The 14,116-nt window shown below is 54.3% G+C and overlaps 1 protein-coding gene across 1 annotated transcript in view; it reads right to left on the reverse strand.

Annotated features, from left to right (window-relative positions):
* CACNA1E (calcium voltage-gated channel subunit alpha1 E) overlaps nucleotides 1-14,116 on the reverse strand; it is a 139,368-nt gene that overhangs the window by 93,280 nt on the left and 31,972 nt on the right. The window contains exon 3 of the mRNA XM_061345581.1: nucleotides 4,838-5,104. Within this exon, the coding sequence (XP_061201565.1) occupies nucleotides 4,838-5,104 (267 nt within the window). The remainder of the gene's footprint in view (nucleotides 1-4,837; nucleotides 5,105-14,116) is intronic.

The following is a 14,116-nucleotide window of genomic DNA, read 5'->3' on the forward strand; positions in this document are numbered from 1 at the left end:
AGCAGCAACATGTCCAGTCACCGGTGGATCATTGCTTCCAGCTGTGACCCCCCCCTTCTTCACCTCCATCACCAACTAGAAGCCAAAACCAGGCTACCCAGAACATCTATATTGCTAACACAGGGAGTGTGCCCAGCTCCAAGCCCTGAAGATAGATTTATGGTGCTGATAGCACATTGATGCAACCTCCCCAAGAGGCTGGGTGCAAGATAAATCCCTCCCCGGATGTGGGCATGGGCTGGGAGCTGCAGAAAGCCCCCTCCATCTCCCCATTTCAGTGACCGTGCCTTCTCCCTTGTCCTGGGCAGACAGGTGAGGAAGGTGCAGAAGAGCTGAAGGAGTGAGACCACATGGGCATTTTCAAAAGGGTTCTTGAGGAAGCCTACCTCAGAGGGCCAGGGTGAAGGGCAGGAACAATTTAACCCTCGTGCTGCCTGCATCATCCAGCCCAGCTCCAACTTCTAGAAACTTACAAGTCTACATTTCCCACTGCTCCCCAGGCTTCCCCCCAGTACCTGCTGCACTGAGGGGCTTTCCCTCCTCCTCCCCAGGTGTCAGTGAGAAGGAGCTTCAGTTCTTACATCTGTGCACTTCATCTTGTTCATCCCAACCCCACCACTGATGCCTGCTCCACACAGATGTGGCCTGGCAGGAAGAAAGGCCCACCTCTTCAACATTCCTATCCCTAGGAAGCCCAGATACCCCCTTCTCTGAACTCCAGATCCCTACAAGAAAGTGAGCACCTCTTTTCCAACGCTGTTTTCCAAGAAGTGCCCAAAATGATAAATGGGGCAAAGACCATGAGCGATCCTAATTTAACCCTGTGGTTCCCTAGCTCTACAACACCTCCCTGGCTTCTCCCTGAGGACACAAGGGGTCCTTCCCCAGCAGATAAAGGCTTAAGGTTGTGCTTGTGTCTCTGCACAACTTCGAGGGAGCACCCAGACAAGATGCTCAGCCTGCCTAAATCTCATTGCACAGCCACATCCCAGCTACTGGCTATCTGCTGCCATAGATGTTGCTGTTTATAACTTCAAAATGAATCGGGCTGATGCCCATCAGGGGCCAAACCAAAGGCAGTGCCATGCAAAAGCCAGTCAGAGCAGAGCTGCCTACACTGGTGTCATTCCCGTAGGGATGCAGGATGCCTGCCTGCCACGTGCAGATAGCTCCATGGAAAAATGTCTCCTTCTCCCCCACCTCACCCTACACTTAAAACTCAAAATCAAATCTTTCTCCTCTCCTTTTTTTTTTTTTCCTTGAACAAAAAAGAAGTACATCATGTGATTTTCCTGCCTTAACATCAGTTTTTTAACTTTGGTTGCCACAGCAACAGGATGCAACTTGGCGTCACCATGACAACAGCTGCCTCTGTTTAAATCCACCATCTGACAGGCAGCCTCGCTCTACCCGGCTGTCAAAAAAGATGGACCTTCCATTACACCTACTCGCCCCTCCCCAAAAGAATGAAATAAATTATCATCTGATGAATGAAGGACACAGAAAACAGCCCTAGAGGGAAAAAAGAGACATTCTTGGGTAGCGCAAGAGGGGAGCTGCCCAAGGCTGGCACAACATGGCACAGCTCTTCCAGCAGGGAGGCAAGACCAGCCAAAATCTTGGCTGGGCAAAAGTAAAGGGGCAGAAGGTGCTTGCCCAGGTGGGGCATAACACTGGCATGGTCCGTGAGGGGCAGTGCCCTTGCAGCACCAGAGATGCCTGGGTCAAAATGGAAGTCATCATGAGCAGAACAGGTCAGGGACAAATGGGTGTGCATGCCATGGAGCAAATCCTCCATGTGTGTTGGGCCAGGGATGCACACTAGGGCTTTGCAGACACCCCAGCTCCTCTTGGTCATACCAGCACAAGATAGGGTATTCAAAGGGATTGGGATAGGAGAAAGCCTCCACTGTAGGGTACAGCAAGCTCTCCAGAGGACTGGTGGACATCCTTCTCCCATGCCAAACCAGGGGGACAGGTAGAGAGGCCAGTGTGCACCTGCAGCTGGAAACCATCCTTGGGGACATAACCAGAGCCACACAATGTCATCTGGCGTATCTGGGGCGGTAGAGGGATTTTATCCAGGTCAAATGTGATTAAGTAGATAAAGAATGGAGCAATATAGATGAGCTGCGCCCATCTCATGTGCTAACTGAATTGCAGCTTTCCAGGCAGCCAAACAAATGAAATCAGGGCTAAAGGCCTGGCATTCAGTGGGCGGAGAAGAGGCAGGATGAGGCTATGTTCCTGCAGAAAAGTAGTTGTTCCTACAGCCAGAACAGCAGCTTCCTCACGTTTTGGGCAGGACCAGTAAAAAGCGCAGCTCCAGTGGAGGCAATGCATTGAACTTTCCAGCAAGGAACTCGGCAAAGACTCGCCTCCCCACAGAGCTGCATCCCAGTCCCAGTTGCTCGTATTTCTCCTCCTTTCCTTCCATGCATCATCCCTATTTACACTGGGAAGCCGAACTGCAGAGGCTGCTGGTTATAATTATACGGTTACCCAGCAGATATACAGGCCTGAATCACCAGTTATTTTTAGCCCTATTACCTAGTCAACTGGAGCTGGATGAAGAAGAGCCTCCACTTCTCCCCGCGCTCCAACCCAGCCCCCTTGTCTGTCTTCAGTGCTGTGCCCACTCTGACCCACAGTACCAGAACAAGCTCATCTCCCTTCTAAAGCCAACAGCTCTCACTGACTGTGGCCAAGATCCAGTGCTTACCTCCTCAAACCACCCTCGCCCAGGAGCGATGCCATGGGCTCCAGGCCAGGCAGCTGAGTTGCTCACACATTTTCTCTGGCCCTATCAAAATGCACCAGCTACATATGCCAGGCTACAACTACGAGGATGGGAACAACACACCTGGCCAACCTCACCAAACTCATTACCAAAACAACTTGTCCATCCCCAAGCCCTTATGAGCTCAAGTGGTGCAGAGGAGCTCCGGGGTGGATGAGTTTCTTAGAAAGAGAAGGCAGGCAGGCGGGGGACTGCCAGGGAAGCTCAGCTCCCGCGCCTGGAGCACACCCATTCCCAGCACTCACACAGGCATATGTCACCTACTTCTGCAAAAAAAATATGAAATGAGCCCATCTCCCTCATGCATTGCAAATTCCAGGAAAGAATAACACTGGGGAGGTTTTACTGCGCGGTGGTGAAGCTCTAGTCTCTAGGAGACAGCGGCTGCCTAGAGATGAGACATCATGCCGGCACGGGACCCCGGCCCACGCGGGGAGTGCTGGGCCAGCGGCAGCACCCCAGCTCCTTCTTGCTTCAAATGAAAGCCGAAGAGGTGAGGGCCCTCCCACACCGTGCTGAAAAAGCACATGAATAATTTGGCATGTTCTGGAAAAGCAGGCAGGGCGGCCTGGCCGCTGCCCTGCAAGGCTCCAAGCTGAGCTGCTGCATGCCCATCCTCACTACCACACCAAATCTCCTGCAGCCACCCACCCAGCGGGTGCTGCCAGCAGGGGCAGATTTAGGGATACAACGGGGAATTCAGCCCCCCCAAGCTGCCCCTTCACCTCCAGGTCACCCTTCCTAGCCTGAGAGATTTGTGGCTCTTCAGCCAGGACCAGCTCATGCCTGGCAGAGGCTCAACCTGATGTGTCAGAGCTGCAAAGGGACTACTTTCCCAGGGATGCTCAGCAGGGTGGGTGACCTGTCCTGCATCCTTGCGCCTCACCAGATGGTTTCCCTAAGGTACCTGTTGCACCAGACAAAGCATTGATGCTTGGCACCAGGGCAAGCTCTCCTGCGCCTGCTGGAGGAGCCAGCAAGTTAACCAACAAGTTACAGGGAGAGAAAGCAGCAGCAGCAAGAGCTGCATGTAATCACCACTGCAGAAAACAGCACAGGGAGGGTCCTAAAGCCAAAGCACAGCCACACTGAAGTTTTCAGGCTTGGCTCCTCCATAGAGGCAAAGCCCAGCAGGGGTCTCAGGGAGCAGCAGGGCACTAAGCACAGCGCTGATGGGGAATTGAGTGCTGTGGTGCTGGGCACTCGCCAGGGTGACCGTAGGTACCCACAGTGAGGGTGGGAGGAGAGAAACACGCGTGGGGGTGCAAGAAAGGATGGAGGTGCAGGGGAAGAAAGGGGTGGATTCGCACCCTCCACCCAGGCCAAGAAGGGAGGGTATCTGGGATAATCCACAGTCCCCTGCAGCAGCCCCCAAGGGGCTGTACGGCTCAGCGAGAGGTTTTCAGAATCTTCCCCTCTGCTGCAGGGAAGGGGCAACCAGTTCCAAGAGCCACCATGGGGGGCCAGGGGCTGCAGGCCGAGGATGGTTGTACCCTTGCCAGGTGTGATCAGCAGCAGAGAGCACACATAGGCAGGTGCAGCAAGGAACAAAGCCACCACCCAGCAGGGACTGGAGATTCATGGGCTCCCTCGGTCCATCCCCCAGTGGACTGGGTGACTCCAGGCAGGGTAAGGTGGCAAAGCTTCAGGAAGGCATCAAGGCACAGAAGGCCACAACCCCTCCCCCAGCCACACACGCACTGAGCATCCTAAAGCATGCAGGGTTAAACGGGGATTGGAGCACCCTTCCTTGCCAGCACAAGGAGCTCCAAAATCCAAGCCTGAGGAGAGGCTGGGGGGCTCCCCCTGAGGGAGAAGGGGTTCACCTCTCCACCAGGTGCCAAAAAGAGCATAGGAGGGAAAGCAGCAACAGGGCAAGGACAGCATCCCTGGGGGACAGGGCACCCCTCTCCACATGCATCAGGAGAGCAGAACCAGGTGCTTACCTGCCCGCTAGTGCCACACACGTGTCCTGGGCAGCCACTGAGGCAAATCCGGGGAGCAAGGGGGAGCTCGCAGGGGGCGCAGAAAGGATATGGCCAGTCGATGAGCTTCTTGGCATATTTCCTGACTATGTTCTCTTCTCCAAAGAGGAAGAGCGATCTGTTGACAGTGAAGCAGTTCTGCCGGACAGGAATGGGGTTATACAGAGCCATAGTCCGGGCTCTTTGCGCTTTGGTTTGCTTGAAGCCTCCTGGAGAGCCTCCCGCAGGGGCAGAAGCTCCTTGCCGGCTCCGGTTCTGGTCGGAGCCCCCATCTCCGGAGCCCAGCCTGCCGGCCACCGCCTCCCCAAAACAAGCCATCCTGGAAGAAAACACACAGGTGAGCCAAAGCAGCACCACCGAGGCGGCAGGGGGGGGAAGAAGAGGGAGGGGGATCGCTGGCGCAGTCCCAACCACAGCCCCCTCCTCCTCTCCGGGTGATGCTCAGCCCCGTCTCTTTTGCATCCCTCCGGGGACCCGCGTGTAAAGAGAGAGGCTGCCGCGCACGCCCCGAGCAGCGCCTCCGGACCCCGCAGCGGCCACGCGGACGGCAGGAAAGCAGGGGCCGGCCAGCGTGCTCGGCCGAGGCCGCAGCGGCTCGCTCCCTAAGCACCTTCCTCCAAGAAGCAAGGGGTTAAACCCAGCCACATTCTTCCCACCGCTCTGCCTGCAAGCCCCAACCAGCCCCCTTTAGCCCCCAACCCCCTCCCAGCAAGGCGAGCCCAGGGGCTGCCTGTCGGCTGAGATCAGGCAGGGAAGGGGCTGGGATCCAAGTCCATCCATCCGCCCCGGCGCAGAGGAAGACGCAATTTGGTACAGCACCCAGCGCAGCGGAGGCCGGGGAAACAGGTTGCAGCGTGGTCCAGCCTAGTTGGAGCCAAGTGTCCAACTCCCTCCTCCCGACTCCATCTTCAGCAGCCTGCGGGAGCCCGGCCACCCGTCCGCTGGCTCCCCGGGGCAGCGGGCAGAGCCCCCCCGGGCAGGCACCGGCGGTGGCAGGGATGCCCAGCCCCTCGCTGCCGGGGCAGGAGCGAGCACGGCGACGCCGGCTTCCCGCAGGAGCCGGAGCACGGAATTGGAGGCTGCCGCGCCTCTGCAGCTCGGGGACAGCTCGCTTTAATGAAGTCAGTGGCAACACACGCGCACACAAGCGCGCACACACGCACACCCGCCCGGCTCGCTCCCTCGCTCCATCCGGTGCATTCTTTTGGCAAGCACGGGAGCTGCCGCAAAGGAACATCAGAGGCGAGGGGAGGGTCTGAAGGGAACAAAGGCAATGGGAGAGCCCTCACCCTGCAAGAAGCACCCCACACACACACCTCCGGCCGGCTGCAGAGGGCTTCCCAGCACATGGGTGCCCCTAGGTGAGTGGCTAAATTGAGGTGCCCAAGGGGGTGGGGGGGGCAAAGGGTGGCTCTGCCCCCACCCTGCCCCCAGGGGAGGCAAGAGGCTCACCCCATATCAGCCCGCACCGAGCATCTCTCCGACCACATGCACCATCCCCCCTCCCTGCGAAACTTCGGGAGCCGCCCTGATGCCAGGGGTGCCCGGGGAGAGCCCTCCTGCTCACTCACATACAGATCAGCCGCCTTAGCCCACCCCTGCCTCCGTATTTCCTTTTTGACACTTGATGTTGGCCAAAAGAAGCAGCAACTCATTGAGGAGGTGTAAACAACCCGATCTGGATGTGACCCTGCAGCAGCAGCCACAGTGGGGAAGGTGGGAAGGACTGGCCCGGCCGCAGCACCCGTCTGGCCTCCAACCCTGCTGCCCCAGCCCACCATGGGCAGAGGACTGGGACACTGCTGGTGCTGCACCCTCACATCTGTGGCCATGTGGGTGCCAAGGTCACACAGGGATGCTCAGGGTCCCCTGGGCTGCACTGTGCCGTGGTATGGCCGCTGCCTGCCAACCCACCTTTGGGGAACACACCCTGCCGTCCTAGCATATACAGGGGACTTGTGGCTCCCCAGGGGTGTTCCCAATGTCTTCCCTATCCAAAGAGCAGGTCATCAGCCTCACTGCTCAGCACACCCTGCAAGCTGCTCTCACACAGAATTCCCCAACCCCTCCCATTCAATCCCTCATCTGAAGGGCTCTCCATGGCCTTAGACACTTACTACCTGCTTTTCCTGCAGGAAGGGCACCTGCAGCTTCAGTCAGCATGACAAGACACCCTGCAACCCTGTGATGCTCTTTGCCTATCCATCCCACTACCAGCAACCTGCTCTGCAAAAGTAACCACTGCAGCCCTATCCCCTGTTTGGAACATCTGGGCAGCAACACCCCCACCCCCCCCCAAAAAAAAAAGTGGAATGAAAAGAAAACAAAAGAGGAAAATTTACAACAGTCAAGCCCTGAATCAGATAAATCATTAACTCATTTGGGTAAGGGCTGTTCCACCTATGCAGCCTGGCAGCAGCACCTCACCACAGACTTCTCCACCCTGCAGGCACTACCTTGACCAAATGGCCATAGCGGTTACTTTTTAGCCCAGGTTCTCACATGTGCATTGCCAGAAGCCCTGGGGCTGGCTGGGTGAGGAAGGAGGAGGGTCAGGGCCTCCTCAGCAAGATAACAGAGGAGTGTTTGCAAAAAAGGCTGTGGGTTCATTCCCTCAACCTCAGCCAGACACCGAGAGCCCACAGGTTCACCATGATGCCCATCCCTACTTGACTTTGCTCCTCTGATTAGCCTTATAACCGAGGTGGGTGTAAGTGGGGAGGCTCAGCAAGTCTCCCACCTCTGTCACCACCGCACTGCAGCACAAAGTTGAGAAGGGGTGGGCAGATTCCTCCCAAAATGCGTCACAGTCCACTGGCTGGCCCCTGAGCAAGCCAGAAAGCCAGAGTGACCCTGGGCTTCCACTAACAACAGGCAGTGAGGAGGCCACACCAGCTACCTACTAATTACAGCCCCTTTGATTATTCCACGCAAGACACTGCCCTAACCAAATCAATTAGGACTTGTGGCTCATCTGCTTTCCCTTCTCCTCCCCACCACCAGGACAGCACCAGGAGCAATGCCACTCTTCCCACCTTTCAACCCTTTAAGCCGTTGTTAATGAAGATCAAGACCAATTGCCAGAAGCAGATCCTCAGCCCTGTAGAGCTCCTTCCTCTGCTCCTCTCTGTCCCCCCAGACCTCTCCCCCCATCCTTCTGAGCCTGCAAACAAGCCTGCACCCAGACTAAATGCCCAGGCTCTAGCTGGTACCCAGAGGTCAATGACTGATAGGGAAGGCCGAACCCAGCATTCCCTCTGCATCCTCTGCCTGCTTCAGAGACACCACACCTGCCTCACCACTCCTGCAAGGGAGTAAGGGGAAGGAAGGCAGTGTTCCTCCTGCCCTTTCAAAGCAGGGATGCACACCTTACCTTGATACCTCTGCTGGGGCAGTGGGCTATCCCTTGTACCCCAGGGATCGCTCCCAGCTGTATTCTATATTTGCTGCTGCAGAGCAGAACCCAAGATGACCCCGCAGGGAGCCTCTCTCGTGTTCAGACAGTGCTAAAGGATGGGATATTTATGAGAGCAGCTCCTTCAGGGAAGATTTAAAGATCGAAAAAAAACCCAAGTCCCGCGCTATGCCAAGAGATGCAGGCTCAGTTCCCCAGGATGTTTATTGCTGTTCTCGTCTTGACCCTCACCCCAGCACACTGGGATCGGTGAATCAGGGAGAAGCGTGGCTAATGCCCACATGATTCAACATGGCACAGAGATTCAGAGCCAGTTATGCGGGGTTGTTCGGGTTTGGGGTTTGGTTTTCTTATTTGAATGAAGGAAATCCAGGAAGACAGGGCAACAGTGGGTGTCGGCATAGGAAGGCACTTGGGATGCGCTGGGTTCTACAGCGACAGACGAACCACCCTCCTCGCACTGGTATTGCCATTCGAGCCTCCTCCTTGACAGCTTTTTCTGTCCCCGCTCCCAGCCATGTGGTTACCCCTGCGCGACGCGACGGGACATCACCGCAACACAGCCCAAGCCCCCCGCACCTCCGCCGCGGGGACGCGCCCGGGCGGCGGCCGCTCCGGCACCGCCATCTACCGACGGCCGCCGCCCTTCCCGCAAGCCCCGGCCCCGAGCACTGCGTTTGGCTTCGCTTTTCCGCCTGCGATCGCGGGGAACCGAGCCCCTCCTTTGCCTGCCCTACCCGCGGTGGATTCTGAGGCAAGTATAAAGGCCTCCTCCCGCCCCGCAGTTACTGCATCCCTTCTGCCACTGGAGAAGCCTCCGGCTGAGCCCAGGCAACCTAAAGTCTCCCAGCTATGCACCCAAAGAACTGCCAATGTTGTTAAATGCATCCTCTGCTGAGCCCCAGGTTGTTCGGAAAACCAGAGGCTGCTCCTCATCTCAAGGATATCATCCCTGATGGAACCCAGGCAGGGTATGGAGAGGGGAGACAGGCTCTCCTTCCATGACTGACAGTTCCAGGAGCTCAGATAGGCTGCATTCATCTTGGAAAGTTGCTTTTGGCTTTAGCTATTCTGAGAGGGAAAAAAAGAAATAGGATCAAATGAGAATCATCTACAGTGCTCTGGCCAAATTTCAAATTGGGACTGGGTAGCTGTGACTCAGAAGCATGTTTATAACTAGGCAGGAATGGAAGTTTGGGATTTTTTTTTCCAGGAACAAATTCATTACATACTTGATTAGGAAGAGATGTTTTCCCCATTTGCAAAGGGGAAGCCCTGCCAAGCGCCAAGCACCTCTGCAACAGGGAGGCAGAACCCCAGGCTGGTGCAGCTCCCCCATGGACACCCAGGATTGCAGATGAAGAAGGTCCAAGCAGCTCCAGGGTGGCATCTCTGGAGGGAGGTACCACACCAGTCTCTGCCTGATGTTCATCTGTGCAAATGTTAGCAGCTGTGGCATGGGCCACAACAGCCCCGTTGGCATCTCTACTGCCAACAAAACCCCAGGCCAGGCACAACAGCCTTGGCTGTGCTGTAGAGACTCTGCACTGCCTTGCAGAGAGGAAGCTCTCACTGAAGCCAGGGCAAGTGTTTCCTCTCTGCTGTCTGCTCACTCTTTTTGATGACAACCTTGCCCAACTCACGGTGCTCCTCATAAGGTGCCTGCCTCACCAGGACATGCCTTCACCAGCACTAACAGAGACAAGCAGAATCTCATTGCAAAACTGCCCGGGCACATTCTGACCACAGACCCAAAGGGCTGACTTCTCAGGGTCAGCACCATAATTTATTCACCAAGAAATTAGATGGCTGGAAGGCTAGTGAAAGCCAGCAAACTCCACACTGAGCTATAACCTATGCATCCAGATTTAAGCAACTAGCATTGCTCCACGACACTCCTCCTGGGTCATTTTGGCTGAAGCAGCCACACCAGGCATTACACAGCAGAAGTGGCATTAAAATTTGAAACTGCTTTAAGCTGAAAGTGTAATTTGCCACATATTGCCATAAAACATGGCAAAACCACTGCTTGTTTTAATCACCAAGACCCATAAGTCTAACATCCAGTCTTAGCATCTTTAAAATCAATGGGATAACAACCCTGTAAAGCTCTCTTCCCTGGGTTGGAGGAATAACACTGGAAATGGGGATTTTGGTCACTATATCTCCCCCCAGCAAGCTCTCACAAGCAGGAACACAGGTGACGGCAGTGCAGAAGCAGTGCCATAGCAGCTCCCACCCAGCCTTCCCCACCACAGCTCCTTCCCCAGACATAAGACAGAGCACACCTTGCATTCCCACCCTAGAAGATCTCTTTTCCCAACCTCTCTTCAAGTGTTTGCCTAAAAGAATTCAGCCCAGAGCATCTTTGGCCCCGTTCTTTAAAATGCCTACAAGCTCTCAGCTGCCAAGCAAAATGCAATGCAAACCTGAAGCAAAATGTCACACACATGAGTGTGGTTCCCAGAGGGTTCCACTCAAGGTTCCCAAACCCACAATGTCTCACCACACCGCACTAGGGCCCACCAGTCCCCAGCTTCTTTAGGGGTGAGAAGCCAGAGCTGACTGCATGCATTAGCCATGTTTTATTCAGGGAGCTTCAGGCAGAGCCTGGAGGAAAACCCATGAGCCACCACCCCTTTTCCTCCTCCCCTCACTGCTTTCATGCAGATGCTTTCCAGTGGCTGATCTGTTGTGACATCCATCTGCACAAGCAAAGGAGAAACACACTAAAGGTGTCTCCACAAGTCAGGTGGGGTGCCAAAACAGGGATCAGGTGCATATATAATCTGCTTCTTGTGCTCTCCCTGAGCACTCTTTGGCATGAGCCAGGCATGCCAAGATACTGGCATCGCAGCCTGGTACCAGCTCCTGCTTGGGTGGCCCAAGACCTGGGGCTCACCACCACCCACAGTGCCCTGGGATGACAAACACCACAAGATGAATTCCTCATGTACCTCCTGAAGCCACCAGAAGTGCCCATATGCACCACAGAGCCTTGAAGTTGGATATTCCCCCACACTGCACTGCTGTGGGACCGGAGCTACCAATAAAATAGAAGGATGATGTATCTTGAATCAAAGAGGGATTCAGCAACCAAATGATCACGGGATGAAAGAGCTGGGAGAGGTTTAAAAGACAGGCAAGAAACCTCTGGCTCTGTGCATTTATGGGGACACAGAAGGGTTGTGCATCCAGCCCTGCAAAACTCACAGGAGCTGGTTTTGGTGCTTGGTCTCACTCTGCCACTGTAAAGCTCAGTGCCAGAACTTACCCATCTCCCCACAGGCTGCTCGGGTGTTTGTACTCTCCAAAAAGTCCAGACCAAAACCAACAGCCACTTTTGCAGCTGCATACGTCACACAGAAAAAGCACAAAGGGTTTGCTGACAGCTCAGGCAGAGGTAGGGCTGTCAGCAATCATCCTTAAACCACTGCAGTCAAGGGACAACATCACTTTGCCCTACTGCTGACTTGCAGTAATGCTATGCAGAAGGGAAGCATCCCCTGTCCTGCTGCTGCCCGTTCTCCTATCTCCTATCAACTCATCCCATGTTGGTGGGGTGATGATTGCAGATCTGGGCTAGCTCACTCTGCCTTAGGCTGGGAGGCTTTGTGGCTCAGCTGAAGAGGCCTGAAATAGTCACCCATTAATAAATCGCCTGGAGTGCCCCGCTGCTTTATTTAGCCTTGCAAGTCGGGCTCTAATTAGCATTCACAGCCACATCCCAGCTGCTCCAGGCAGGCATGCAGCAATCCCACCTCTCAGAGAACAGCCATCCGCCTGCCCCTGCTTTTCCATTAGATTAAAGCAAATTTCCATCTCTGCTTCCAACTCCCAAGTCCCTCTGCACAACATCTCCCCTCAGCTGAGCCACGGAGCAACCCAGCCCCACGTTAACCAAGAGCTGGCAACAGGTGAGAACACCTCTCCATGCTCTTCCATCTCAGATGGGTCCAACTCTGGGCACTGCACTTCCAGAGAGGCTGGCCTAAGAGGATCTATAGGGGAAAAGTAGGGATATCTGAGAATGACCCTGCCATAAAGATTGTGGCTGGGCAGCAAGGGTAAGAGGAGGCGAAAGAAGGGGGAGCGAGGCAGAAGCACAGGCCCAGGGTGACTATTCCCCTTCTTGCCACAAAAGCCCTGTAAGTGCAGGGCTCGGAGGGGCAGATCCTGCCACAGCCAAACACCAAGCTGCCAACCCTTACACATGCGTAGGAACAAGGAGACTGAGCTTAGAAAAGACATCCTCAGGGCCAGCCATAGACATAGACATACACAGCTTTATTTTGGCCCACCAAAGGGTTGGAGAGGGATTTTTAAAAGCATTTTTTCAACCTCTGCACTATCCAAAGCAAAACAAATCCCTCACTTTTCTCCACCAGCATCCTCACGACCTCTCTGGAGCACCAATGTTAGCTCCTGCCAAAGCCCGCAGATGATTTTTCTCCTTTAGTTATTTTATTTACCTCCAGAAAAGGTAGGTCCATGCCCAACAACTATCCTGTTCTTTCTCCGATGCTCTGCCTGCCCTTCAAGACTCAAGTCAGACAAACACAACCACAGTACCAGTAAGCAGGATGACAGAAGAGCCTCTTGCCTTTGGGCTGCAAATACTCCCTGCAATAAAAAGAAAGCTGGACCAGTAACCCACCAACTCCACCCGCAATCTAATGAAGCCAAATTCACAGGCTCAGCTTTCTCAGAAACAGCCTGCTAGCAAACAGGGTAGCTTCAATAAAATTAAATTGTCAGGACAAGAGCCAGGAGAAGATGGAGCTGTTGTAAAATTTCCCCTGCAGTTCTGAACCGGCACTGAGCAGCTGATGCTCAAGGCAGCCAGAGAAGCCCCATCCCTGGCACACAGCCAGGAAGGAGATGCTGCTTGCATCTTCCAAACCTGTGAAAGAGAAAAGGCCAAAGAGCAAAACCTCTCTCCGAAAGCTACTCAGTGCTGGGAGGTGTGAAAAAACCATCTTCCTTGCTGCGGCAACAGGCAGTCATCAGCTCGACATCCTCTGTGAAGGCAAACACCCTCGCCCATCCCCATGAAAGCTCAGCTGAGCACGTCTTGTGCGATTCCTCAATGGGAAAAAGTTCATTGAAGAATATTTTGGCTGGTTTCCACTTGAGCAAATGCACAGAGCAGACAGTTTCAGCATGTTACCTGCTGGTTTGCTGTCTCATAAGCTGCAGCGGGGAAAAAATTACCCCTGTGAAGCTCCTCTGATGACAAAAATAAAGGACTCGTGCTTTATTATCAGAGCTCACAAAGACAACACATGTTTCATTACAGCATCATCCACCACAGTGATGTGCCCCAAACTTGCAGGAAAGCTGCTTCCCACAAACAACCCTCACACAACTGATTAGCATCATCCATGATGGATGAGGCAAAACACTGGCAATTTCAGGTGTGTTTTGGGAAGGACAATGTCATATTGATCTCCTTCAACACCATGGTCCCCCACAGCTGGAGATAAGCATAAGCACATTTTCCCCAGTTAAAGCATAAGAGCCTTGCTGGTGTACATAGATACAGCCCAAAACCAGCCAAGCAATGAAACAGCAACATATATGGGTGACCTATGCACCCGTAACCCTGCACCAAAGGATCAGAGTGGAACTTCCCCACTGAACATGCAAAAGGTAAGCAGAGACAAGAAATACATCTCTCCTCTATGCTTTTCAAAGAAGGATCTCTTGGTGTTTCAAAGGCCACCTTAGGAAATCAGAAGCCACACTGAGAGCTGCTTTCGTACAGCTTCAGGGACCTTCTCAACTTTTCACATGAAATTACTTTCAGCTCTCAAGTAGTGCAAACAGCCCAAGCCAGGGATTAATGTTTGTCACGCACAAACACAGCAAACACCTTTTGAACCATGAGGGACCAACCGGCAAGTGCAAAAAAGC

This window comes from Neopsephotus bourkii, unplaced genomic scaffold, assembly GCF_033783945.1.
Source record: "Neopsephotus bourkii isolate Nb327-2 ecotype Australia unplaced genomic scaffold, CSIRO-AGI_Nbou_v1 NB_234, whole genome shotgun sequence".
Lineage (NCBI taxonomy): Eukaryota > Metazoa > Chordata > Aves > Psittaciformes > Psittacidae > Neopsephotus > Neopsephotus bourkii.